The sequence below is a fragment of the Macaca fascicularis genome, chromosome 19 (genome assembly GCF_037993035.2).
Source record: "Macaca fascicularis isolate 582-1 chromosome 19, T2T-MFA8v1.1".
Taxonomy (NCBI): Eukaryota; Metazoa; Chordata; class Mammalia; order Primates; family Cercopithecidae; genus Macaca; species Macaca fascicularis.
The window spans coordinates 45,947,733-45,975,000 of NC_088393.1; the positions used below are offsets into that span (position 1 = coordinate 45,947,733).

At 52.5% G+C, this 27,268-nt stretch overlaps 2 protein-coding genes across 10 annotated transcripts in view; one reads left to right on the forward strand and one right to left on the reverse strand.

The window, feature by feature from the left end:
* Positions 1-200: 200 nt before the first annotated feature.
* On the reverse strand, positions 201-25,976 carry SIRT2 (sirtuin 2). 6 transcript variants are annotated; one of them, XM_065536584.1, is made up of 17 exons: positions 25,864-25,976; positions 25,152-25,276; positions 24,738-24,784; positions 20,184-20,232; positions 19,777-19,890; positions 16,463-16,504; positions 16,216-16,322; positions 16,050-16,106; positions 15,447-15,515; positions 5,229-5,358; positions 3,032-3,091; positions 2,701-2,756; positions 2,426-2,502; positions 2,291-2,342; positions 1,254-1,324; positions 1,072-1,138; positions 201-949 (listed from the first exon to the last, which is right to left on the reverse strand). In XM_065536584.1, coding segments are annotated over exons 4-17 (1,059 nt in total). In that variant the 5' UTR covers positions 20,185-20,232; positions 24,738-24,784; positions 25,152-25,276; positions 25,864-25,976; the 3' UTR covers positions 201-793. The 6 variants fall into 6 exon arrangements, with proteins under 6 accessions (XP_065392656.1, XP_005589202.1, XP_065392657.1 ...); XM_005589145.4 differs by lacking the exon at positions 25,152-25,276; XM_065536585.1 differs by lacking the exon at positions 24,738-24,784.
* Positions 25,977-26,297: 321 nt separating this feature from the next.
* NFKBIB (NFKB inhibitor beta) overlaps positions 26,298-27,268 on the forward strand; it is a 12,098-nt gene continuing 11,127 nt past the window's right edge. For all 4 annotated transcript variants that reach the window (XM_005589143.5, XM_045379579.3, XM_015441440.4 and 1 more), the window contains exon 1: positions 26,298-26,569. In XM_005589143.5, the coding sequence (XP_005589200.2) occupies positions 26,391-26,569 (179 nt within the window). In that variant the 5' untranslated portion in view covers positions 26,298-26,390. The remainder of the gene's footprint in view (positions 26,570-27,268) is intronic.

The following is a 27,268-nucleotide window of genomic DNA, read 5'->3' on the forward strand; positions in this document are numbered from 1 at the left end:
TCCTAGGGCTTAGAGGAAGGGACACTGGCAGGCTGGAAGTCCAGGGGTCAGAGCCATGAGGGGCCCCTGTGAGGACCCTCCTGTCACCCCTCACTCTGGATCCTGGAGACTTTCTGGTTCCTTAGTGGCCCAAGATCTAACCCCCTCCCTTCAGAGATTTCCCTGGGTGCCCACAGAAAGAAACAGGAGGCCAGACCGGATTGTTAGTTGTTTTTGTTTTTAATTTGTCTCCAATAAGCAATGTCTTCTGCTCAGTGTGGGAAGTGGGTCCTATGTGAAGGGGGCCCGCCAGCCACTTTGGGAGCTGAAGGCAGAGCCTCGGGAGCCCTTCCGGCTCAGACTCCCCCTATGCTGGGTGTGGGTTATATTCAGAGGCCCACACCCACACTGGGGTAGGTTAGGTTTGGTTTACTTAGCCACAGGCCCCTGGGGGCAGGAGACAGAGTGGGGGCCCGAAGCTCCCTGTCCTGGAAGAGTTAGAAGTTCTGGGGTAGCCCTGGCCCCGGGGGGGGGCAGTTAGAGATGAGGGAGGTTACTCCTTAGCCCTGGTGCGGTTAGAGATAGTGGGGCTGGTAGAGATGCCTGTTCAAGCCTTGGTCTCTAGGAGGTGTTAGAGATTTGCTGGGGTTGGGGGGGCAGGGTTGCTGGAACCCCAGTTTTGGGGAGGGAGTGGTAAGATATTGGGGATGTTCTAAGCTCCCCAGATAAGAACTGCCGGTTAAGACGGGGCCAGGCCTGGCTGGGGCTCAGCTGTCCCTGAGGAGCTTGGTGTCGCATCTGGGAGATGCAGCTGTCACTGTGGTTTCTCCCTCTCTGTTGTCCTGGCCTCGTCCTTGGCAGGTGGCGGGGACTTCCTGGGGGAAGCTGAAGTGCTGGGGTTAGGGGCCTCCGCCCCCGACTGGGCATCTATGCTGGCGTGCTCCCTCCGGACAAGGTCCTCCAGCTCCTTCTGCAGGAGAAAGGTCACAGAAGTCAAAGGTCACTGTGCATCATGGGGTCTGAGGATCCGTGGGGTGGGGAGAGGGTTCAGGGACAGGGCTCAGGACAGGCTGGGGTCGCCCGGCTCCTTACCTTCCATCCGAGGAGCTCAGCAAGGGCCAGGCAGCCCTGGTCGCAGTCACCCAGCCAGGCCACGTCCCTGCGGTGCGGCAGGAGATCAGAGTTCCCAGGCGGGCTCGCCCCTGCCTTCGTGCCCTCCCTCCCACCTCACCCTGTCCCTTCTAGGCTGCCCCCAGCCCCAGGCGGAGCCTCACCTGTAGGCCTTCTTGGAGTCAAAGTCCATGCCTCCTCCGAGGCCCAGGATCATCCCCAGGAAAGGGTCCGACTGCCAGGAAGGGGGTGGGGCAGGGAAGGGAGAGCTAGGAGCACAGACCCTGGAGCCAGGTGGCCTGGGTTTGTATCCTAGCGCTGTGACTTTGGGGATTTTTTTTTTTTTTTCTTTGAGACAAAGTTTCGCTCTTGTTGGCCAGGCTGGAGTGCAATGACGCGATCTCGGCTCACTGCAACCTCCAACTCCTGGGTTCAAGTGATTCTCCTGCCTCAGCCTCCTAAGTAGCTTGGATTACAGGTGCCAGCCACCATGCCTGGCTAATTTTTGTATTATTAGTAGAGACGGGGTTTCACCATGTTGGCCAGGCTGGTCTCAAACTCCTGACCTCAGGTGATCCACCCTCCTTGGCCTCCCAAAGTGCTGGGATTACAGGCGTGAGCGATCGCGCCCGGCCAGCTCTGTGATTTTGGTCAAGTGACTTGTCCTCTCTGTGTCTTAGTTTCCTTATCTGTAGATTAGGGTGATCACAAAACCGCAACGGGGTTGTGGCATCAGTGGGTTCACGCAGGCTAAGGCTTGGGACAGTGTCTGCCTACAGTGTGTGCTGCTTGCCTGGTGACCCTGCCTATTTCCCCTGAGGGGAACACCCAGGAGGGAGCACCTACCCTAGAGTGAGGCTGCCTGGGAAAAAGAGATCGGAGAGACCCGGAGTGTGGACCCACCCACCACCCCCTGCACTGCCTCCCCTGACCCCCCGCACCTCCTCCCACCTCCTCAGTCCCTGGAAGCCTGGCCTTCCTATCTGGCTTCAGCTGGTTTGAATTGAAATTCTATCACTTGCTCAAAAGGGCGGTGAATGTCTCAGAGGCCTGGAACCCCACCCCTCTGGATTCCAGAGCTCCAGGGTCTGAGCCCAGGAATCCAAAGTGCTGGGGTTCCACAGTGGGGGTTCCCTCTGAGGAAGCTGGTGGGAGGGAAGGGGGAGCCTGTGAGGAGGGAGGCGTGAGGAAGGGCTCTTACCTGGCCAGCTTTCTCCTTGTTGATGAGTAGGCGAGGGGTGGAGAGGGGTGCCCTGGGGGAGGGGGAGCTGAAGGGTCAGGGTCTGTTCTGGCCCTGGGTGCCCAGCCACCCTCCCAGCCACAGCCCCCAACCTACTTGCTGATAAGGGAGGCAAAGGGCTGCACCTGTAAGGAGGTGCCCATGACGAGGAGGAGGTCCACCTTCAGGAAGTCCTGTGGGGAGGGGCGTGAGCTTGGGAGCCTCTGCCCAGGCTTCGCCACCGCTCCCTCCCCCGCCCCCCAGCAGCAAATCTCCCTTCCGCCCCACACAGCTGGGGAGGTTTTCCTAAGGCAGGCCCCAGGCTGCCCCATGGGGCCCAGCACAGGTGGAGGCGGTGGTTGGGGATGCGGGGAGGGCAGGGGGCCACTTACTGACTGCATACAGGAGAAGAAACGCGCTGGGAGGCTCTCACCAAAAAAGACGATATCTGAGGCGGAGACAGATGGACGGACAGAGACAGTGACATGGGGAGGCAGAGAGGACAGGTGGGAGCAAGGGCAGACCTGGAGGCTGCGGTGGGAGTTGGGAGCAGTGGGGACCGGCCAAGGGCACAAACCCAATTCTCCCCAGGATGGATCTGGGGCACCGTTCAGAGAGACAGAGGTGGCCAGATGTGTGGGGGTGTGGCCTTTCGGAAGGGGCTGGGGGAGGAGGGGACCCCCACCCAAATCCACCCGGGCAGGTCCCTGGCCCGAGGCTCACCAGGCTTCACCAGGCTCTGACAGTCCTCACACTTGGGCGTCACCTCAGAGAAGATCTTCTCTGGGTGTGGGGAAGGGGAAGAGACAGAAGGTGGTAAGAGGATCTGGGCTGGAGTCTGGAGGTGCAGCACCCCCATCCCTGTTCCACTGTTAACATGAACACACCTGTGTCACTGTCACTCGGAGTGTGACGGGTGTCTCCTAGGGTGTCCACTCTGCTCAGAAAAGACCTCTCTTTTTTTGTTTTGTTTTTTCTGTTTTGAGACAAGGTCTCACTCTGTTGCCCAGGCTGGAGTGCAGTGGCACGATCATGGCTTACTGTAGACTCGACCTCCCAGCTTCAAGTGAGCCTCCTGCCTCAGCCTCCTGAGTAGCTGGGATTACAGGTGCATGCCAGCACGCCCGGCTAAATTTTGTAGTTGTTGTAGAGACAGGGTTTCGCCATGTTGCCCAGGCTGGTCTCAAACTCCTGGGCTCAAGCAAATCTGCCCACCTTGGCCTCTCAAAGTGCTGCTATTACAGGTGTGAGCCACTGCGCCCGGCCTTATTGGTTTGTTTTTTTGAGACAGGGTCTCGTTCTGTTGCCTAGGCTGGAGTGTGGTGGTGCAATCATGGCTTACTGCACCACCGACCTCCCAGGCCACGTGATCCTTCTGCCTTAGCCTCCCGAGTAGCTGGGCTCACAGGCATGCACCATCACACCTGGCTACATTCTATTTTTTGTAGAGATGGGATCTCCCTATGTTGCCCAGGCTGTTCTCAAACTCCTGGGCTCAAGTTATCCACCCACCTCGACCTCCCAAAGTGTTGGGATTACAGGCATGAGCCACTGTGCCTGGCCTTATTGCTTATTGATTTAGGAAGCTTGAAAGCATTTCTGGCCAGGCGTGGTGGTTCACACCTGTAATCCCAGCACTTTGGGAGGCTGAGGCAGGTGGATCATCTGAGGTCAGGAGTTTGAGACCAGCCTGGTCAATGTGGTGAAACCCTGTCTCTACTAAAAATACAAAAATTATGCAGGGGTTGTGGCACGTGCCTGTAATCCCAGCTATTTGGGAGGCTGAGGCAAGGAGAATTGCTTGAACCCGGGAGGCGGAGATTGCAGTGAGCCAAGGTTGCACCCCTGTGCTCCAGCCTGGGCGACAGAGCAAGACTCCGTCTCAAAAAAACAAAACAAAAACAAACAACAAAACAAAACAAAAAAAGAAAGCATTTCTGTCACTTGCAACCCACTGAATTCTAAGTCATTTGTTCAACTGTTCATTCATTCATTCAGTACCCATTTATAGAGCATTGTTTCAGTGTCAGTAGTTGGTAATTTTTAAAAAAATATTTCTGCATGGACAGCATGATACCGTGGGTGCTGTCTGTGACGCTGCTGTCAATGACACATAATGGGGGTAATGTGAATTGTACACTGCCCCCAGCTGCTTGCAGTTGGGCTATTCAGGAATCCTCAGCCTAGGGGCGCTCAGCTGGCATTTTATCAGAACGGCCACACTCCAGAGGCCCTTCTGCAAATGCTGCAGCTGTCCTTATCTCACAGGGACACCAGAGGCTTTGTTAAATCAGCATAAAGAATGTCAGAAATGGCTTTCCATGAGTGGAATAAGTGACTTCTTGTTTTTTTCTTTTGTCTGTTTGTTTGTTTGAGACAGAGTTTTGCTCTTGTTACCCAAGCTGGAGTGCAATGGTGCAATCTCAGCTCACTGCAACCTCCACCTCCCAGGTTCAAGGGATTCTCCTGCCTCAGCCTCCTGAGTAGCTGGGATTACAGGTGCACACCACCATGCCCGGCTAATTTTTTTGTTTGTTTTTATTTTGTATTTTTAGTAGAAACAGGGTTTTACCATGTTAGCCAGGCTGGTCTTGAACTCCTGACCTCAGGTGATCCGCCCGCCTTGGCCTCCCAAAGTGCTGGGATTACAGGCGTGAGCCACCGCTCCTGGCCTACTATCCTCTATTAAAAACAGCTAAAGATAGGAGATCAGTCAGGCAGTTGGGGCTGCAGTGAGCCATGATCACCCCACTGAACTCCCTGCGTGGGGGACAGAGTGAGACTCTGTCTCAAAAACAAACAAACAAACAAACAAACAAAAAACAAAGACTTGAGCGGGACAGAATGGGTGCCCACTGCATGGAGACACTGCTCCTGGTGCTGAGGGGAGGCCTGCCCTTGGGATGGCCTCCAGCCTCACCTTTCATCCAGCTTAGCGGGTATTCGTGCCGGCAGCTGGCACTGACGCAGTGCGACGTGTAGAAGGTGCCGTGGGCCTCCACCAAGTCCTCTTGTTCCAGCCCCGCTATTCGCTCCAGGGTATCTATATTCTAGAGGGAGAGATGAAGGGGAGAGGGGTGAGGAGTGAGCCACCCCTTGTAGGCCAGAAGGTACAGTAGGGAGTTGAGGCCATGAGAAGCAGTGAGGTGGTGGGGACAGGTGGAGAAGGGAGGGAGGAGAAACAAGTGGCAGGGTGTATCTGAAGACGTCTGTTCATCCCAGTGGTGCCACTCAAAGGGTGACAGTCAAGGCTGCTTAAAGGCAGGGGCCAGGCTGGGCGTGGTGGCTCACGGCTGTAATCCCAGCACTTTGGGAGGCTGAGGTGGGAGGATTACTTGAGGCCAGGAGTTCAAGACCTGCCTGAGCAACATAGCAAGACCCCGTCTCTAAACACACACACACACACACACACACACACACACACACACACAAAAGCAAAAAAAAAAAAAAAAAAAAGGCCCAAACCTAAATATCTATGAGGCCAGGCCCACAGCCACTCCTAGCCCGTGTAGCTTTTATTCTGCAAATTCAGGCCATTTGCTTCAATTTTTCAGAAAAAAAAAAGTTGTTTTATTAGAGTCAGATGCTTTATTGCCATCTGTCATTAATTATTGAAATTAACATAAATTTACAATGTCTGTGTTGTAAATGGAGCCCCCCCCTCAGATGTGGCATCCTTGTGCAGTGCGCACCCTGCACAGCTGCATGTGGCAGCTATGGGCAAGCATTAACATAAATGAATCAGGAGGGCTCACTTGTTTTTTTTTTTTTGGAGATGGAGTCTCGCTCTGTCACCCAGGCTGGAGTACAGTGGCACAATCTCGGGTCACTGCAACCTCCGACTCCCAGGTTCAAGAGATTTTCCTGTCTCAGCCTCCCAAGTAGCTGGGATTACAGGCATGTGCCAACATGATCGGCTAATTTTTGTTTTAGTAGAGATGGGGGGTTTCACCATGTTGGCTAGGCTGGTCTCGAACTCCTGACCTTGTGATCTGCCTGCCTCGGCCTCCCAAAGTGCTGGGATTATAGGCATTAGCTACCGCGCCGGCCATGTTTTTATAAAAAACATTATTTGAGACAAGGTCTCACTGTGTTGCCCAGGCTGTAGTGCAGTGATTCAATCATAGCTCCCTGCAGCCTCCAACTCCTGGGCTCAAGCGATCCTCCCGCTGCAGCCTCCACATCTGGCTGATTTTTAAAATTTTCTGTAGAGATGGGGTCTCACTATGTTGCCCAGCCTGGTCTAGGGCTCCTGGGCTCAAGCGAGCCTCCTGCCTCAGCTTCCTAAAGTGCTGGGATTACAGTGTGAGTCACCATGCCTGGCCCTTCCTTGACTTTAATCACTGTCTCCCTCTTTAGTAGCCAGGGTCCTTTCTTACTATGGCCTGTTTCATAGATGGCATATTCACCTGTATTCTTTTCTTTTTTTGGAGGCAGGGTCTTGCTCTGTCACTCGGGCTGGAGTGTAGTGGTCTGATCATGGCTCACTGTAGCCTTCTGTAACCTCCTGGGCTCAAGCTATCCTCCCACCTCAACCCACTGAGTAGTTGGGACTACAGGCAAATGCCACCATGCCCGGCTAATTTTTTATCTTTTTAATTTTTTTTGTAGAGATCGGGGGTGGGGTGGTCTATGTTGCCTGGGCCGGTCTTGAACTGCTGGGCTCAAGTGATCCTCCCACCTCAGCCTCCCAAGCGTCGGGATTATAGGCGCGAGACACTGTGCCCAGCCACCGTTTTCTTTTCTTTTTCTTTTTTATTTTTTCGGATGGAGTTTCACTATTGTTGCCCAGGCTGGAGTACAATGGCGCGATCTCAGCTCACTGCAACCTCTGCCTCCTGGGTTCAAGCAATTCTCCCTGTCTCGGCCTCTCAAGTAGCTGAGATTACAGGCACCCGCCACCATGCCTGGCTATTTTTTTTTTTTTTTTTTTTGAGACAGAGTGTTGCTCTGTTGCCCAGGCTGCAGTGCAGTGGCGTGATTTCGGCTCACTGCAACCTCCGCCTCCCGGGTTCAAGTGATTCTCCTGCCTCACCCTCCTGAGTAGCTGGGACTACAGGCGCCCACCACCACGCCCAGCTAATTTTTGTATTTTTAGTAGAGACGGGGTTTCACCATGTTGGCCAGGATGGTCTCGATCTCCTGATCTCATGATCCGCCCGCCTCAGCCTCCCAAAGTTCTAGGATTACAGGCATGAGCCACCGTGCCCGGCCACTGTTTTCTTTTAAGACAGTGATACTTTCCATATTAAACAGGTGGGAATGTTCTTTTCTGCACAGACATTTGTGCGCCCTCATTTTTCTTAAAACAGCCAGCCCCTTTGGAGCAGCTTTTGTTTGCCTGCGAGGAACGCTGCTAAAGCTGGTGCTGACAGAGGACACCGGCAGAGGTTACGCACAGATGGCTCAAACTGACGGCGTTTCCCAGAGACTCCAGGAAGAACAACGGGAAGGGTTTGTTTCCCTTCAAGGGCAGAATGAATGCTCTGCCTTCTGGGCTCCCTACCAACAACCATCTTATCTCCAAAACCTACAGACAAGAGTCTTTGTCACTGTTCCTACACGCCCTGTAACTTTCCTCCCTTGCCCTCTATTCTAAATCTTGGTTTTGCCTTTGGTACTTGATTCAATCTACCCACTGACTCCCTCACATGTGAGTAAGGAATTTGCAAATAGCTGAACAGTAAGCAAATAACAGCATGGAAGAGAACCACCGAAGTACCTCTGCATTCTGTGTTATTCTTTGACAACACAGTTTTTTTTTTCTTTTTTCTTTTGACAGGATCTTGCTCTACTGTCCAGGCTGGAGTGCAGTAGCTTGATCATAGCTCACTGTAGCCTCGAAATCCTGGGCTCAAGCAATCCTCCCTCAGGCTCCCAAGTAGCTGGGACTACAGGTGTGCACCACCATGCCTGCCTATTTTTTTTTTTTTTGAGATGGAGTCTCACTCTGTTGCCCAGGCTGGAGTGCAGTGGCACAATCTTGGCTCACTGCAACCTCTGTCTCCCAGAGGTTGATTCTCAAGTCATTCTCCTGCCTCAGCCTCCCAAGTAGCTGGGATTACAGGTGTCCACCACCATGCCTGGCTAATTTTTTTGTATTTTTAGTAGACATGGAGTTTCACCATGTTGGCCAGGTTGGTTTCGAACTCCTGACCTCACGTGATCGGCCTGCCTCAGCCTCCCACAGTGCTGGGATTACAGGTGTGAGCCACCATGCCTGGCCCATGCCTGGCTGATTTTTAAATATTTTTTGTAGAGATGGGATCTCGCTGTGTTGCCCAGGCTTGATTTTTATTTACTTTTATTTTTAATTATTATTATTATTTTTTGAGACAGGTCTCCTTCTGTCACCTAGGCTGGCATGCAGTGGTGCGATCTTGGCTCACTGCAACCTCCACCTAACAGGCTCAAGTGATTCTCCTGCCTTAGCCTCCCAAGTAGCTGAGATTATAGGTGCCCGCCACCATGCCCAGCTATTTTTGTATTTTTCGTAGAGATGGGGTTTCACCATGCTGGCCAGGCTGGTCTTGAACTCCTGACCTCAGGTGATCTGCCCGCCTTGGCCTCCCAAAGTGCTGGGATTACAGGCGTGAGCCACTGCACCCAGTCCAGGCTTGATTTTTAAACCTTAGCTTATTTTTTGTCTTGAAGCATTGTGCCGCCAACAGAAAAACCATCACTGGCAGGGTGGCCCCAGGCCTAATGGTGCATGGGTGCAGATGGAAGGTGGCACTTCCTCTGGGTGAATGTGGCCGCCCCATATCAAGGCACACAGCTCGGCTCATGGCCCTGGGCTGGCTGATGCCCTGGTGGGTCCAGCCTTCTACAGGACACCCAACCCACGAGCTGCCATTCACAACTTCCTGAGTACATTCTCTGTATAGTTATAAAAATAAGTATGTTCCTCTCAAACAATGCTTTCTTTTCTCTTTTTTTTTTCTTCTAACTGAATTATCTTTTTTTTTTTTTTTTTTTTTTTTGAGACGGAGTCTCGGTCTGACACCCAGGCTGGAGTGCAGTGGTGCCATCTCGGCTCACTGCAACCTCCGCCTCCCCGATTCCAGTGATTCTCCTGCCTCAGCCTCCTCAGTAGCTGGGATTACAGGCGTGCACCACCACACCCGGCTAATTTTTGTATTTTTAGTAGAGACAGGGTTTCACCATGTTGGTCAGGCTGGTCTTGAACTCCTGACTTTGTGATTCGCCCACCTCAGCCTTCCAGAGTGCTGGGATTATAGCCGTGAGCCACTGCACCCGGCCTCACTGAACTATCTTTAAGCTGAGAAGAGTAAAGTGGTGGTGAGGCAGGCTGGGGTACACTATCCAGCTGTGACATTTATATTTAAACCTGAAAACGAAAGTGAAGTCCCTACAATAGAATCAGACTAAGCTTTTAAAAAGTATGAAGAGGGCCAGGCGCAGTGGCTTACGCCTGTAATCCCAGTACTTTAGGAGGCTGAGGTGCATGGATCACCTGAGGTCAGGAGTTCGAGACCAGCCTGGCCAACATGGTGAAACCCTGTACTAAAATTAGCCAGGTGTGGTGGTGGGCACCTGTAACTACTTGAGAGGCTGAGGCAGGAGAATCGCCTGAATCTAGGAGGCAGAGGTTGCAGTGAGCGGAGATTGCACCATTGCGAGGCTCTATCTAAAAAAAAAAAAACCCAAAAACAAACAAAAAAAAAGCACGAAGCTGAGATATGGATGTGAGATGGAAAGTCTTCCAGATAAGGTTAAGTTTAAAAAAAAAAAAAAAAAAAGCCAAATACAGAACCTCTTGTATAGTATAAATATCATGAATATAATTTATTTATTTATTTATTTTTTGAGACAGGGTCTCACTCTGTCACCCAGGCTGGAGTGCAATGGCACAAACTCGGTTCACAGCAACCTCTGCATCCTGGGTTCAAGCGATTCTCATGTCTCAGCCTCCCACGTAGCTGGGACCACAGGTGCGCACCACCATGCCCAGCTAATATTTGTATTTTCTTGTAGAGACGGGGTTTCACCATGTTGGCCAGGTAGGTCTCGAATTCCTGACCTCAAGTGATCCGCCCACCTTGGCCTCCCAAAGTGCTGGGACCACAGGCGTGAGCCACTGCGCCTGGCCTAAATATCATGTATATAATTTAAAAGAACTATAAGCCTTTTTGCTGTGGACACTACAGCAACTTGAGTGACAAGACAACTATCCAAATGTTTGAATGGATACTTGTATCTTAAGAGAAAATAGCATCATACATAGCTTCAAAAGTGCTGCATCCTCACAATTCAAAAAGGAGCAAAGACAGTGTGTTCCCCAAAACTGGGTCAGTAACAAAAAGTGGCTAAGGTTGAAGAACAGGGTGACAAGTTTGAATAAAGTGCTTTCATGAGACATGAGAGTGCAACATTTTTTTCCACCTTTATATTGCATACAATATTCCTTTTTTTTTTCTTTTGAGACAGGGTCTCACTCTGTTGCCCAGGCTAGAGTGCAGTGGTGCGATCTCGGCTCACTGCAACCTCCGCCTCCTGGGTTCAAGCGATTCTCCTGCCTCAGCCTCCTGAGTAGCTGGGATTGCAGGCACATGCCACCACGCCCAGCTAGTTTTTGTATTTTTAGTAGAGATGGGGTTTTGCCATGTTGGCCAAGTTGGTCTCGAACTCCTGACCTCACGCGATCCACCTACCTTGGCGTCCCAAAGTGCTGGGATTACACATGTGTGCCACCACACCCGGCCCATTTTTTTTTTTAAACAGGATCACTCTGTGTCACACAGGCTGAAATGCAGTGGTGTGACCACAGTTCACTGCAGCCTCGAACTCCCAGACTTCAGCAATCATCCTACCTCAGCCTCCCAAGTAGCTGGAACTACAGGTGTTTTTCACCATGTCCAACTAACTTATATTTTTGGTAGAGACAGGATATCACCATGTTGCCCAGGATGGTCTCAAACTCTTGAGCTCAAAAGATCTGTGTGCCTTGACTTCCCAAAGTGCTGGGATTACAGACATGAGCCACCTTGCCCAGCCAGCAATATGCCATTTTCAATATGTATGTGTAGTTAAATCCATACATTAAATATCACAAGTAGCGGAGAGATGCCTGGGTACTTCACGTTGACCCCAGAACATAGCTATGTTGGTTTTGGTGTGACAATGGCTCACTGTTGAAGCACCATCACTGTTAAGGGCATGGGTTTTTCTTCTGACAGACTTGGACAGTGACCACGGTGAGCATCCTGCCAGAGTACTTCTTCCCAGGCCTAAGTTTCTCATCCTGTCTGGTGAGTTTAATCATCATCTCACAAATTAGCAACAAACTCACACAGGAACGGAGCTGGGATCTTTCTGCTCACCGAGTGGATGGTGACCCTGCATGAACGCACAACCTTTTTGTGCCCCAGTTTCATCCTCTGTCCAGACTCCTGAGTCCAGCTCTCTCCTTGGTCAACCAGGCCTCTCAGCCTCCACAAGACAATTCCTCATGCACCCCCAGCACCATTCCCTGCCCCATTCCCCCCATCTCAGAACAAAGCAGCCGGCACCAGGCTGCGAGCTCTCAGGTGGTCCTGGGCTCTTTCTCTCACGGCCACGGCCCCTCTATCCGGAAGTCCTATTGCTCCATCTTCAAAACAGATTCATAACCTGACCACTTCTCCCCACGGTGATGACCCCTGCCCTGGTCCAGCCTCCACCCTCTCCTGCTTGGACCGTCGTGGCTGCCTCTTGTCTGGTCTCTGTAGCTCCCTCCTCACTGCCCCCATAGTCTGTCCCCAACACGGCCAGAGGAGCCTGGGAATGCCTGAGTCAGGTCACATCCCTCCCGTGCTCAGAACCCACCCGTGGCTCCATCTCACTCAGCGTAAAGGCCAAGTCCCTCCCTGTGGCCTGCAAACGCCCTGTAGGATCCATCTTTGTCACCTCCCTGACCTTGGCTCCTCCACTCTCCCCTGCAGTCTCCTCATCGTTCACTCACATCCTGCTTCTTGGGATTCTCTGAACTAGCCAAATACAGGCTCAAAACTAGCGGAAAACAAGCTCGTAACTAGCGGAATACAGGCTCCCTTCAGCACCTGTGCACTGACCATCCCTTTCCCGGAACACACTCTTCCCCCGAGGTGCTCTCCCTCTCTTCCTACAGGTCTTTGCTTAAATGTCACCTTCTCAGAAAGGCCTCCCCTGACCAAGACACCTGTTTAAATGTCTGAATGGATACTTGTGTCTTGAGAGAAAAATAGCATCCTACATAGCTTCAAAAGTGCTGCATTCTCACAATTCAAAAAGGAGCAAAGACATTGTGTTCCTGAAAACTGGATCAGTGACAAAAGTGGCTGAGGTTGAAGAACGGTGTGACATGTTTGAATAAAATGGTTTCATGAGGCCGGGGGCGGTGGCTCACGCCTGTAACCCCAGCACTTTGGGAGGCCAAAGTGGGCAGATCACGAGGTCAAGAGATCGAGACCATCCTGGCCAACATGGTGAAAGTCCGTCTCTACTAAAAATATAAAAAATTAGCCGGGCATGGTGGCAGGCGCCTGTAATCCCAGCTACTTGGGAGGCTGAGGCAGGAGAATTGCTTGAACCCAGGAGGCAGAGGTTGCAGTGAGCCAAGATCGCGCCATTGCACTCCAACCTGGTCAACAAGAGCGAAACTCTGTCTCAAAAAAAAAAAAAAGGTTTCATGAAATATGAGAGTGGAACATTTTTTTCCACCTTTATATAATATATTGGTTTTTGTTTTGTTTTGTTTTGTTTGAGATGGAGCCTTGCTCTGCCACCCCAGATGGAGTACTGGAGTGCAGTGGTGCGACCTCGGCTCACTGCAGCCTCTGCCTCCCAGGTTCAAGTGAACGTTGTGCCTCAGCCTCCCGAGTAGCTGTGATTACAGGCGCGCCACCACACCCAGCTAATTTTTGTATTTTTAGTAGAGATGGGTTTCGTCATGTTGTCCGGGCTGATCTTGAACTCCTGACGTTGACTTCGACCTCCCAAAGTGCTGGGATTACAGACGTGAGCCACCGTGCCTGGCCTTTATATAATAGTTTGTATGCAATATGTCATTTGTGTTTCTTTTTTTGAGACGGAGCCTCTCTGTCACCCAGGCTGGAGTGCAGTGGTGCAATCTTGGCTCACTGCAACCTCCACCTCCCAGGTTCAAGCAGCTCTCATGCCTCAGCCTCCCGAGTAACTAGGAGTACAGGCACATGCCACCACGCCTGGCTAATTTTTGTATTTTTAGTAGAGATGGGGTTTACATCAGCACCCCCTTTCCCAAACACATACACTGTTTCTGACTCCCCTTCCAGCCTAACTGTGTTCCAGGGTCCCACGGCCATCTTATGTACTCGGTATGTGGCGTCTCCATCTCGTCCATCATCTCCCTCCCTGCAACAGGGAATCAACTCAGTGAACATTTACTTTGACACAAGCTGACAAACAAGGGCCAGCAGGGTCTTGGGGTGGGTGTCATGACATCAACCACAGAAAGCACTTGGCTTCGAGTTAGCTGTTATCATATCTGAGCCATGTCCTGGAATAATGGTGACTCTCTGGGAAGAAGGTTTATTCTGAGCCCGGAGTCTCCCTATGTTGCCCAGGCTGGTCCTGAACTCATGGGCTCAAGCGATCTCCCACCTTGGCCTCCCCGAGTGCTGGGATCACAGGACTCCTCCTCGTGGAAGAAGGAGGCCTCCCCTGCCCTCTGCCTCCCAGCAGCCCCAGGCGGGAACACCTGGCCCACCTGAGAACTCTGAATCTAAAGCGAGTTGTTCCTCCCTCTGGTGGTAGCTTTCGGGGCTGCAGGTGCCGAACTGCCAGGTGCAGGGAGAAACACTAGAACACTTATTTATGTTCAATGTTACCCCTCTGGTTTTTTTTTGAGATGGAGTCTCGCTCTGTCACCCAGGCTGGAATGCAGTGGCACAATCTCGACTCACTACAACCTCCGCCTCCCGGGTTCAAGCGATTCTCCTGCTTCAGCCTCCCGAGTAGCTGGGGTTACAGGCGCCACCACGCCCAGCTAATTTTTGTATTTTTAATAGAGACGAGATTTCATGATGTTGGACAGGCTGGTCTCGAACTCCTGACCTCGTGATCTGCCCACCTCAGCGTCCCAAAGTGCTGGGATTACAGGTGTGAGCCACTGTGTCCAGCCACCTGTTTTGTAATTCAGGGTTCTGAGGTGTGATCTAGAGCTTGAATGAATACTGTTGTAGTGCATCATGTAATTTCTATACATATTCATAAAACAGGTAGAGGCAGCAACATTTTGTTGTTGTTTTGATTTGTTTTTTGTTTCTTTCAAACCAGGTCTCCCAGGCTACAGTACAGTGGCACCATCACGGCTCACTGTAGTCTTGACTTCCTGAACTCAAGCAGTCCCTCCACCTCAGCCTCCTGAGTAGATGGCACTACAGACACACACTACCCTGCCCAGCTAATTTTGGTATTTCTTGTAGAGACAGGGTCTCCCTATGTTGCCCAGCTGGTCCCGAACTCCTAGGCTCAAGTGATCTCTCGCTTTGGCCTCCCAAAGTGCTGGGATTACAGGTGTGAGCCACTGTGCCCAGCCCATCAAGATTTTTTTACTGTTAGGGTTTGTGAGACTCTCCAACAATGTGAGCCATCCTTGCTTGAATGCCCCAGGGAGAGGCCCTCGGCTAAGCACCTGACATGTCCGAGCCATGTTTATAATTGGGCAAAGCACAAAAAAAGTATAAAAAGGTGCCCCTTCCTTAAGGCAGACATCTACTTGTTGGACGCCTGTCATAGTGTATGGATTTTCTTAGATGAAGTCACTTTGGAAACACCCTCATAACCAGTGTGAAATCTGGGGTGCCTATAGTGCACACAGAGTCCCTTCAGCCATGGGCTCCTTTCACATCACACACGGGATGGCCCTGAGAGGAGGTCACTGCCACTTCACTGCAGACCTGAGAGGGCAAACCCTGTTTGACAGAAGGGGAAACTGAGGCAGAGAAGACCTGACTCACTGCAGGTCATGCAGCAAGGACGCAGTAGGCCAAGCCCTGGCCCTGCATTGCTGGAGTCCCTGCCTGAGCTCTTGGGCACGCAGCTCTGCTCCTCCGCTGAGGACACCATGCCTGTTCCACCCGCCCATCCTCTTCCCAGGATGCTCGCATCCGCCTACCTGCGTGTAGCAGCGCAGGAGCAGCCCCTTGTCCTTCAGCAGGCGCATAAAGTAGTGACAGATGGTCGGCTGCAGGGAAGAACGACAGCACTGCTGATCATTGCAGGGAACAGCCACAGGCCACTACCATGCGCCAGGAACTGTTCTAGGCACTGCGACTGTCTTACCCCCAGGGAATAAGCAAAGCAGCCGTGTTGGGGAGAGACCACCACTATCCCCAGATCACAGATGAGGAAACTGAAGGACAGGGAAGGGGACTGTGTCGCCAAAGTCACATGGTGGGTAAGCTGCAAAGCTGCGATTCGCACCCAGGCAGCCTGGCTGCAGGGTCCCGGGCTCTCCACCGCATCATGGGTGCAGCTAAGCCTTGCAGCAGCCCTCTTCAGACAGTACCATCAGCTTCGCTTCACAGGAGGCAAATCGGAGGCTCAAGGTCGTAAGATGAAGACATGAGGAACCAGGACACGAATGCAGGCAGTCTGGGCCCAGCACCCATGTACTTAATGGCTACATAATATTTGTCTGCAGGGCCCTGGGGGCGCTTCCCATGCGTGCCCTCCCCCAACCTTTCCTGTTTTGCCCCCTGCAAAAAAAAGATCTCACCTTGAACTGCCCAGGATAGAGCTCCTTGGCGAGGGCGAAGAAGGGTTCCGGATGTTTCTGTAGGAGAGACAGCCAGAGGGCCAGATGCCCCAGGTAGGACGAGGGTTGGAGCCAGGTGACCCCCATCCCACCCCTCACAGACGCCCCTTCCTGGGGGAACACAAACCTTGAAATAGCTGATCTCGAAGATGGCCTCTGGGTAGGGAAGATGGTACTTCTCTAGGTTGTCATAGAGGCCAGTGGATGGAGAGCGAAAGTCGGGAATGCCCGCAGCTGGGAGAGGGGGGTCAGGGAGCAGTTGGTCTATACCCTACTAACTCTCCCAGGACAGGCCTCAGACAGGGCTCCTCCCCAGCCCTTGGGAGGGACTCCCCAATTCCTGGGGGTGGTTGCTGGGGAGTAGGGTTACTTACATGTGGAGATTCCAGCACCCACCAAACAGATGACTCTGCGACCTGGAGGAGAGGAACTTATGCACCATATGACACTGTTTGCTCAGTCCCTATAATAGCACCACCCATCACGGCCCCTGACACCGTTTACTCCATGCCAGGCCCTGGGGCAAGCATCTCAGATGCATGATGGGCCTTCCAATCATCTAGAGAGGGATGGTGTTAACATCCCCATTCTATAAACGAGCAAACTGGGGCTCAGATAGGGGAAGAAGTCACACAATGGACTGCGGAAGAGCCAGCCAGAGGATAAAGAATCCAGTGTTTGGCTGGGTGCGGTGGCTCATGCCTGTAATCCCAGAACTTTGGGAGGCTGAGGTAGGCGGGTCACCTGAGGTCAGGAGTTTGAGACCAGCCTGGCCAACACGGCGAAAACCCGTCTCTACTGAAAATACAAAATTAGCTGGGAGTGGTGGCACGTGCCTGTAATCCCAGCTACTTGGGAGGCTGAGGCAGGAGAATCACTTGAACCCAGGAGGTGGAGGTTGCAGTGAGCCAAGATCATGCCATTGCACTCCAGCCTGGGTGACAGAGCAAGACTTCATCTCAAAAAAAGGGGGAAAAAAAAAGAATCCACTGTTGGAAATTATACCAACTTAGACTTGAGAAAAGGCCACTTGAGGATAAGAGCCCAGGGCTAAACAGAAATAGCTGGTGGCTGGTGATTAGCCACCAGGCCATAGTACTCTGGCATCTGCCCGTCAGCTGATAGACAGGCACAAGTGTGACATGCTGTGGGTCAGATGCCTCTGGGATACCCTGTCCAAGGGAGGACAGCAAAGGTGAACAGAGCACAAAGCCTGCCACAACTTCAGCCCTGAGCTTTAACTCTGAGATGCCATCGGGCCAGGCCTGGTTGAATCCAGTGGTGGCTATATATGGTCTGGATTCAGGGGACCTGGGGTCAAATCCTGCCTCTGCCACTTGGCAGCTGTTTGACCCTGCACTGAGTCACTACCTTTTTGTGCCTCCGTTTCCTCCTGTGTCCAGATCACTTCCATAATGGTCTTACGGGTATAATGTGAAGATCAAATAATAGGACACTTGTAAAGTGCTGAGCCCAGTGCCTGGCAAATAGTGAAGGCTCAATTAAGTAGTTAAAAAGAAATTTTTAGGGCTGGGCCTGGTGGCTCACACCTGTAATCCCAGCACTTTGGGAGGCCGAAGGGGGTCAGATCACCTGAGGTCAGAAGTTCAAGACCAGCCTGGCCAATATGCTGAAACCCTGCCTCTACTAAAAGTACAAAAATTAGCTGGGCGTGGTGGCAGGCGCCTGTAGTCCCAGCTACTTGGGAGACTAAAGCAGGAGAATTGCTTGAACCTGGGAGGCGAAGGTTGCAGTGGGTCAAGATAGCGCCACTGCATTCCAGCCTGGGCAACAGAGTGAGACTCTGTCTCAAAAAAATAAATACATAAATAAATAAAGCTTTAGAGCGGTTAGGTGAGGGTTGGAGCCTCACCTTTATATTTTTGCAGAGAAGGGGTCTTGCTTGTTGCCCCAGCTGGTCTTGACCTCCTGGCCTCAAGCGATCTTCCTGCTTTCTACCTCCCCAAATGCTGGGATTATAGGCCTGAACCACCACGCCCAGCCTCAATTAATTGTTATTGTTCATTACTATCTCCTCATGGGCACCCTCATGAGCCAATTACCCCAGAATCCAGGAGCAGGAGGACACAAGGAACAAATGCTTTGTAGCCACTGCCTGTGTTGTCTTTGGGGCCTGCCCATGCTAAAAGATGGCTGCAGACAGCTGCTCGCCTGCCGCAGGAGAGGGAGGCTCAGGGCAGCAGGCCTGGCTGCCCGAGGAGAGAGATGGTGGCAGCTGGAGGACAGGGACACTGGAGAAGACGTCCTCAACAAAAGGCTGCTCAGGAACCACAAAGGGTCGATTGTTCTAGTTGAGGACTGCTGAGGGCCTGGTTTCTCAGACTTCGGTGACCTCAACTCGTGGCAAGAAATATAAATTTCAGGCCAGGCGGGGTGGTTCACGCGTGTAATCCTAGCACTTTGGGAGGCTGAGGAGGGTGGATTGCCTGAGCTCAGGAGTTTGAGACCAGCCTGGGCAACATGGTGAAACCCCGTCTCTACTGAAATAAAAAAATTAGCCAGGCGTGGTGGTGTGCTTCTGTAATCCCAGCTACTTGGGAGGTTGAGGCAGGAGAATTGCTGGAACCCAGGAGGCGGAGGTTGCAGTGAGCTGAGATTGTGCCACTCCACTGCACTCCAGCTTGGGCAACAAAGCAAGACTCCATCTCAAAAAAAAAAAAAAAAAAAAAAGAAATATAAATTTCATGGTGACTCAGTAAGTAGACACCTATCCACCAGATCTGAAACAAGCCTCCTGTAGTAATAACCACGGCACACGCTGCCACAGCTCTCGCTATGTTCCAGACTCTGCTCTAAGCATTTGCATTTTTATTAATTTATTTTTAAAATTTTATTTATTTATTTATTTTTTAGAGTCAGGGTCTCACTGTGTTGCCCAGGCTGCAGTGCAGTGGTGCCATCATAGCTCACTGCAGCCTCCAACTCCTGGGCTCAAACAATCCTCCCTTCTCAGCCTCCTGAGTAGCTAAGACTACAGGCAACGCCCCCACATCTGGCTATTTTTTTTCTTGTAGAGATGGGGGGGTCTCACTATGTTGCCCAAGCTGGTCTTGAATGCCTGGTGTTGAGTGATTCTCCCGCGATGGCCTCCCAAAGTGCTGAGATTACATACATGAGCCACTGCACCTGGTCCTATATTAATTTATTTAGTCCCCCAATAACCTTATGAGTTAGATACCATAATCATTATCCCCATTTTATGAAACAGGCCTGGTCAGTCAGCGTACAGTAATTCACTCAGCAATGGAGAAGCGACCCAGGTCTGGCCAATCGGAGACTTGGGGGCAGGCACGTGACTCAACCTGGCTCAGTGGGAGCGAATCTCTGCTGTTTGGTTTGAACTACTGGGAAAAGGTGCTCTCTCGGTGGCAGCTCCTAGGTTGGTGGAACCTGCATTTGGAACTGCCAGGAGTTACCTTTACCCCGACACAAGAAAAGCAGCATCAGAGAGAGTTACGATTTTTAACAAAGTGGAAGCACCTAGGCCCAGCCGTGCTTCAAGCTGGATTAGAGCCAACACACTCCTCTTTGGCTTAAGCCGGTTCCAGTTGTGTTTCTTGCTACTTGTAAAGAAAAGGTTTCAATACATGGTTCAAGTGGCTGGGGATGGGAGGTCACTTGAGGCCAGGAGCTGGGCACAGTGGCTCAATCCTGACAGGGGACTCACAGCGTTCGCTCTGCATGTACCGGGCCACCCCTTCCAAGGTCAGTTCGTCCAGCAGACGCTCCTTCTGGCTGCCCAGGCTGAGCGTCTGGGAGAATAAGTTCCGCAGGAAGTCCACTGGCCAGAGAGAAGAGACACAGCGGCAGGACCGGGCATTCAGCCAGGCGGCATGGATGTCTCCAGCACCCTGGCCCCAGCCCTGGGGTCCCCGGCCTCCCCACATCTAAAGGCACGAGGCCTGGCCCAGCCAGGAGCCTCCAGGAGCCTGCTCTGGCACTGGTACCCGACCCACTGTTACATACTTTGAATGTCACTCCTGATGGAGTTGAGGAGGTATCACCCACACCCCTGCCCTGAAATCCCCCCGCCCCCCAGAACCCTGCTCCCCATCCTTCGAGGAAGATACTCACTGTCTGCTTCTCCACCAGCGGCTCCTCCCTCAGAGTCTGAATCTGAGTCCTGGAAGGGGTGAGGTGGGGTGGCCAGGCCCGAGAGGTGGGATTAGGGAGGGAGGGGAGGGGGTGATACCAGGTTTGGGGAAAAGGCTGTGGCAGGAAGGTGGCCTGAGGAAGTGTGGGGTGGTGGAGAGACTGCACTGGGGCTAGCTCGAGGGCTCTGGGACAGGCTGCTTGGGTTGGAGTCCTGGCCATGCCAGTCCCCAGGAGCACAACCTCATGGGAGTGGCTTCGCTTTTCTTTTCTTTCTTTCTTTCTTTTTTTTTTTTGAGACAGTGTCTCGCTCTGTCACCCAGGCTGGGGTGCACTGGCGCAGTCACAGCTCACTGCAGCCTCAACCTCCCAAGTTCAAGGGATCCTCCTACCTCAGCCTCCCAAGTAGCTGGGACCACAGGCGCATGCACTACGCCAGGCTAATCTTGTTTTGTTTGTGTTTTTGTAGAGACAAGGTCTCCCTGTGTTGCCCAGGGTGGCCTTGAACTCCTGGGCTCAAGCAAGTCTCCTGCCTCGGCCTCCTAAAGTGCTGAGATTACAGGCGTGTGCCACTGTGCCTGGCTGTGACTCTGATTTTCTAAGTCTGGGTGTCCCTCACCTTGGAAAGGGAGTGTGGGTGCTGGGTGCGGCACCAGGAGCGGGGAAGGTGCTCGGTAAGCGCTGGCTGTTGCTGTTAATATTATCACAGCCTGGGGTCTTCCCTTTGTCCCTGGGTCCCCTGGAGCATGGGCCTGCTGTCCCTTCCCAGCAGCTCTGGGGACCTCTGAATAATGTCCCAAGTCACTCTGGGAATGATTCCAATGCAAAGCCTCAGTGCTCACTGCAAGGACCTATGTGCCCCCTCCTGCTCCAGGCCCCAGACACTCTCTGCCAACCTCTCCAGCAACCTTTGAGTCCTTCCTCAAAGCCTGCCCTCAGCCCAGCTCTGGACTGGCAGGTCTCTGGGACTCTGTCCAGGGCCTCTCTGCTTTCTTTTTCCAGCTTCCTGGGGCTACCTGCCTCATCCATGCCAATGGCCTCTGCCTCGTCACTCATGACACCATCTCTCTGCCCCCAGATCTGGGGTTCCCTGGCTTCTTGGACACCTTGCCCTAGGTGCCCCCCAGCCTCTCACTCCTACCATGTCCCAAACGGATCCTGGCATCTCCCCCAAACCCATCTTCCTCCCAGGCCTCATCTCAACGCGATCGTCCTGTCCCCCAGTCAGCCAGATGTTTCGTGCCCCCGCCTCCCTCCTCACCCTCCGGCTGCAGTGCTTCAGGTCTAGAGCACGTACGCTTAGTCTCCTAAGGGGCTGTCCGCCAACTCCTTTTCCCTCCCCGGGGCTCCACCTGGTCCAGCCTGTCCTCTCCTCTGGGGGTCCTGCCCCAGCCTCCTCCCCCAGCCTCTCAGCCTCAATCTCCACCTCCCATCCACCCTGCTGCCCTGCATGTGAGGCTGTCTGGGTCAGCTCGCCCCGCTCCACTTGAAAGGCCCTTCTCTCTGGCTTCTCCAGTTTTCCCGGACATCTATGGAATTGCCAGGATGTCCACAAGGGCAGGGACTTTGCCTGGGTGCCCAGCACTGAGAACAGGGTCTGGCTCCTGGCAGGAGCTCCAGGAGCTCCTCCACCTCGGAATGAATGCCTGCTTCAGGCTGGACCACGGCTGGGCCCTGCAAGAGATTTCACCAAAATGCAGTTCTGACCAAGCCACCACCTCAGACAACCCCTTCCCCGGCCACTCACTGCTCTGCGTCCAAGCCTTTTTGAATAAGACCCTCCTTTCCAAACATATGACAATTTTAAAAATTGCTTTTTAAGACTGTGCAACTCCAGATGGGCGTGGTGGCTCATGCCTGTAATCCCAACACTTTGGGAGGCTGAGGCAGGAAGATTGCTTGAGGCCAGGAGTTCAAGACCAGCCTGGGCAACACAGTGAGACTTTGTCTCTATCTAAAAAGAGAGAGAGAGGCCGAGCGTGGTGGCTCAGGCCTGTAATCCCAGCACTTTGGGAGGCTGAGGCGGGTGGATCACGAGGTCAGGAGATCGAGACCATCCTGGCCAACACGGTGAAACCCCATCTCTACTAAAATACAAAAAATTAGCCAGGCGTGGTGGCAGGCGCCTGTAGTCCCAGTTACTCAGGAGGCTGAGGCAGGACAATTGCTTGAACCCGGGAAGCGGAGGTTGAAGTAAGCCGAGATGGCGCCACTGCACTCCAGCCTGGTGACAGAGTGAGACTCCGTCTCAAAAAAAGAGAGAGAGAATAAAGAGAGTGAAAATGAGAGAGAGAGAGAGAGAGAGATTGGACAACCTCTGCAAAAACCTTGACCACACTCGCGCGTACTTCAACAACATATGACTTGGGGCACATGCCTTGTAATTACCCAAGCCCACCCTTATAAAGATAACCACTGTTAGCTAAGCTTAATGGTAATTACTCCAGTTTCCTCTGCATAAAACTAATTATTTCTACAGAAATAGGTCATAGTACAACATCTTGAGTTTTCTGCAGAACGATATGCTACAGACCTACCTAATTTTAAAGATAATTTTTAAAAAAGAGACGGCATTTTGCTATGTCGCCCAGGCTGGTCTCGAACTCCTGGGCTCAAGTGATCCTCCTGCCTCCCAAAGTGCTGGGATTACAGGTGTGAGCCACCGTGCCCAGCCTCACCTCATTTTTCAGAGCAGCTACATAGTATTGGATTGTATGGATGAACCATAGTTCATTTAACCCATCCACTAACAGCCATTTGGACTGTCTCCAGTTTTGCCCTGTGACGGACAATGCTGCATTTTACATCCTCGCATCTCTCTCTTTGGGACTGAGGATCCTTTTTAACATTCAACCTTTTTATCTGACGTTGGTCGTGCTTTGGGGGCCAGGCGAGTGAGTTGCCACAGCCTAACAGGAGGCTCTTATATCCTCAGCAAGGCTCCACTGTGCATTTGTGAGGTATTCTGATGCCCGCTTCTGCACCACCCCACGTCTGACAGGCAATCTTGGGGGTGTGGGTGGGCTGGCACTCTTGCAGGCTGTACAGAGTGAGGCTGTGTGGAAGGCCTGTGCCCAGCATGTATCGGCAGCTTGGCCTAAGGGAGAGCTGGAGGTGCTGATGGGGGGCCTTCAAACTCCTGTGAGACTGCCTGTCCACCTCTCCTGGCAGCCTCTGGCAGGCGGTGTGCCCAGTGCTGGGGGACTCAAACCTTTCCCTGCTCCTCTAGCCGAGGGACAGGGGACAAGTGACTTAACACCTCTGTTTCAAATTCTGCCTCTGTAAAATGGCCATGATAGGCATTTCTCTTCACAGGGATGCCAGGAAGATGAAGTGAGATGAGGCAAGTTTGGCACTAAACAGTGTGCACAGCTGGAGTAAGCCATCAGTAAATGTTAACCGTGACTATAACGAGCTGACCCCTACCAGCCACCCAGTTACGGAACACATCACACTCCTTCATGCCCCCAGGTCTTTGCACAAGCGATACCTGTCGTGTGGATCACCTTTTCTCACCTTGTCTAAGAAAATTCTAAGTCACTCTTCACTTATACTGTGTCTGTATCTTGGTCTGACAGCTAGACCAGCCTGTGGATTCCTCCAGGGAATGGCCTGGCTGGAATCTTCTTTGACCCAGAAAGTTTTTCTCTGTGCTCCCACAGTGCCCTGAGTTTCTTTACTTTTCTTCCTTTTTTTTTTTTTTTTTTTTTTTTGAGACCGTGTCTTGCTCTGTCGCCCAGGCTGGAGAGCAGTGGCACAATCATGGCATGCTACGGCCTTAAACTCCTGGGCTTAAGCAATCCTTCCCCAACTCAGCCTCATGAGTAGCTGGCACTACAGGCATGTACCACTGCACATGGCTAACTTTTAGATTTTTTGGGGCCTCCCTACGTTGCCCAGACTGGTCTGGAACTTCTAGGCTCAAGCGATCCTCCTACCTCAGCCTCCCAAAGTACTGGTATTACAAGCATGAGCCACTGTGTCTGGCCTGAGTTACTTTCTTTCTTTTTTACTTTTTAGAGAAAGGGTCTTGCTGTTTTACCCTGGAGTGCAACGATGCAATCATAGCTCACTGCAGCCTCAAACTCCTGGGCTCAAGCGATCCTCACGCCTCAGCCTCCTGAGTTATTGGAATTACGGGCATAAGCCACTGCACCTGGCCCCCTGAGTTACTTTTATCATCACACTGTGAGATAATTTTTTCCCATCACTTGTCCACGAGATCTGTGCGTTCCAAGACCAAATGGGATACCTGTCTCTTCCAGGCCCAGGACAAATTTGGTTCAGAAGGGATGGCAGGCAGTGGCGAGGAAGGAGGAAAGTTTGGGAGGGCAGGCCTGGACTTGAGGCTGGAAACGCTTCTCTGACAATCCCCAGAATCCGCCTTTCCCCAGAAAGCTGTACTGGGTGGTGTGAGGGATTGGGGCAATGAGCCGAGGGCCGTGGGGTGACTGTCTCCCCTTTGCCACCTCCCCCCCTGCGGGCTGTGGAACAAGTCCATCTCTCTCCTCCCCTCCACCCTTTCGCCCATCTCACCTGAGCCTCCTGCACCTTCCCTGCCTGGGTCTCCAGAGGGTGAGAGGCTGAGGGAGGGGAGCAGAGGTGGTTACAGTGGGGAGAATGATTAAGTGGGGAATAAAGGGATTCAAATGGTCAGTGAGGGGCCAGAACACCCACCAACCGAGTTACACTGGGATGGGATGGTGGTAAAAATGGAGCACGGGGAGGGAGGGGGCGGAGAAAAAATCTTATCAGCATGCAAAGTGATGCCAGGAGAGGTGATTAGTGAGGGGCAGAGAGGCTGGAGAGGAAGATTTAGAAGGAGAGGGAGAAAGTAGGGGCTTTTGCCCAGGCTGATCTTGAACTCCTGGGCTCAAGCGATCCAACCACCTTGGCCTCTCAAAGTACTGGGGTTACAAGCATGAGCCATTGTGTCTGGCCCTGACTTACTTTCTTTCTTTTTTACTTTTTAGAGAAAGGGTCTCGCTCATGTCACCCAGGCTGGAGTGCAATGGTGCGATCATAGCTCACTGCAGCCTCAAACTCCTGGGCTCAAGCGATCCTCCTCCTCCTACCTAAGGGATTCAGGGCATGAAGGAACACTCAGGAGGAGTTAGGAAGGACACGACAGTGTGTCAGTGTGTGTGCGGGAAGGGTTAGATTTACAAGGCAGAGGGAAGTTTAGAAAGGAAGAGAGAAGGGAAGGGACGCTTTGGCTGGGAGGCAGGTTTAGGAGGGAGGTGCAGTGGTGCAGTGGAGGCGGTAGGTTTAGGAGAGGCGCGGAACAAGGGGAAGCCATAGAAGGGGACAGCAGGGGTCCCTCAGCATCCTCTGGTTGCCTCTAACAATCAGGTACCCTTAGCAGCCGGGACCGGGGCAACTTATGTTCTTTGCAGCGAGGGTCCTTAGCAACCAAGGTGTGAGAAACACGCGATCATTGGCAACTTGGCAAGTGGATGTGGTAAACGAACCCTGAACACCCTGCGACCCAGAAACCCACCAGCCTGGCGATATAGATCGCTTAGCAACAACCCTCAGAACCCCACTCCCCGAGGCGCTCCCTACTTCCCGCCCCACTGCGGCCGCCCTTGGGCCCCGGGGCCTGCAGCCTTCAATCAGGCCCCGGCGCGGCCCGACCCTCCCACCCGGATTCCCGACTCACGGTCCGGCTCTGCCATGGGCGCGGTGCTGAAGCCCTCGAGGCTGTCACCGACCGCTCTGTCCCGTCACCGACCACTGTGTCCCGTCACCGACGGCTCTGTCCTGTCACCGACTGCTCTGTCCCGTGACGGCACCAGAAATGGGAGTGGCCGGAATAGGGCACTGAACTACAACTCCCAGCAGACATTGCGGCCGCAGACGCGCTTTCCTACGACACCCGGAGCGCCCCAGTTAGGTAAGAAAGCGCGCGAGGACCGGACTACGAGTCCCAGAAGTCATGGCGTCAGCAGCCATGTTGGTAAAGGGCGCCCGGAAAATGTGGGAACGGCTAGAGAGTCGTAGTCCTCTCGAATACTCTGATTGGTCAGCATGCGGCACGGGGGCGGGGTGTGAGCGATTCAGCATATTATCATTGGATGAATCAGGGGGCGTGGTGGGGAATTTCCCGCAGGGCGGAAGCGCCAGAACTCCCGGCAAAGCCCAGCTACAGGCGGGCCACTGCGAGGGGCCCCTGAGGTGGCGGGGGCCATGGCTGGGGTCGCGTGCTTGGGAAAAGCTGCCGACGCAGATGAATGGTGCGACAGCGGCCTCGGCTCCCTGGGTCCGGACGCAGCGGCCCCCGGAGGACCGGGATTGGGCGCGGAGCTGGGCCCGGGGCTGTCGTGGGCTCCCCTCGTCTTCGGCTACGTCACTGAGGATGGGGACACGTGAGTGAACTTTAGGCTGCCAAACGGAGCCTTAGGACCCGGCATCTGATTCCCCATTAGTGTCCCTGAGGCTTCCTAACCTCACACTCCTGAATCTGACTTCCGATGCTGAACTTCCTGACCTCTAACCCCCGAGTCCTAACTTTTAACAAAACCAATCTTCTTTCCAGCTATGATCCTCACCCAATCATTTCTGACCTTTTCCTGAACTATGATTCTCAGCTCCTGGAATCCACGTTGTATCCACTGATACCCAAACCTGACTCCAGTCCTGAGACTTTTGTTAGAACTGTGGCTTCTCCTGACTTCTAACCTCCAAATATGATCTTTGATTCTTAGTTCCTGATTTGAGCCTTAAAGTTTGATTTCCAAAATTAATGCTTGGTCCCTTACTCTAAGATCCTGTCATCTGAGCAGTGTTCTTCAAATCTTAAATTCAAAGAGAGAGAATGTAAGCTCTTCTATGTTGAATTCCTAATTAAAGTAAAAAAAAAAAAAATAGGAAAATAGAAAAAAAGAATGTAAGCTCCACGAGACCAAGGATCCATCTGTTAAACAAATATTCTTTACACAGTACAACATTCCAGGCTCCGTTTTAGGTGCTAGTGATAAAGGCAGTGGAGAAAACAGACAAAAACTTAAGCGCTTGTGGAGCATACATTTTAGTGGAGCTAAATAAACAGATAAGACCGCAAGGAA

What these genes read in the sequence shown, in the direction of transcription:
- SIRT2 (XM_005589145.4), bottom strand. An exon ending in GGGTGCTGGAATCTCCACAT is followed by an intron (nt 16,323 to 16,462) that starts GTAAGTAACCCT and finishes CCCCTCTCCCAG; the next exon opens with CTGCGGGCATTCCCGACTTT. An exon ending in TCCTGCGCTGCTACACGCAG is followed by an intron (nt 5,359 to 15,446) that starts GTAGGCGGATGC and finishes CTCTCCCTCTAG; the next exon opens with AATATAGATACCCTGGAGCG.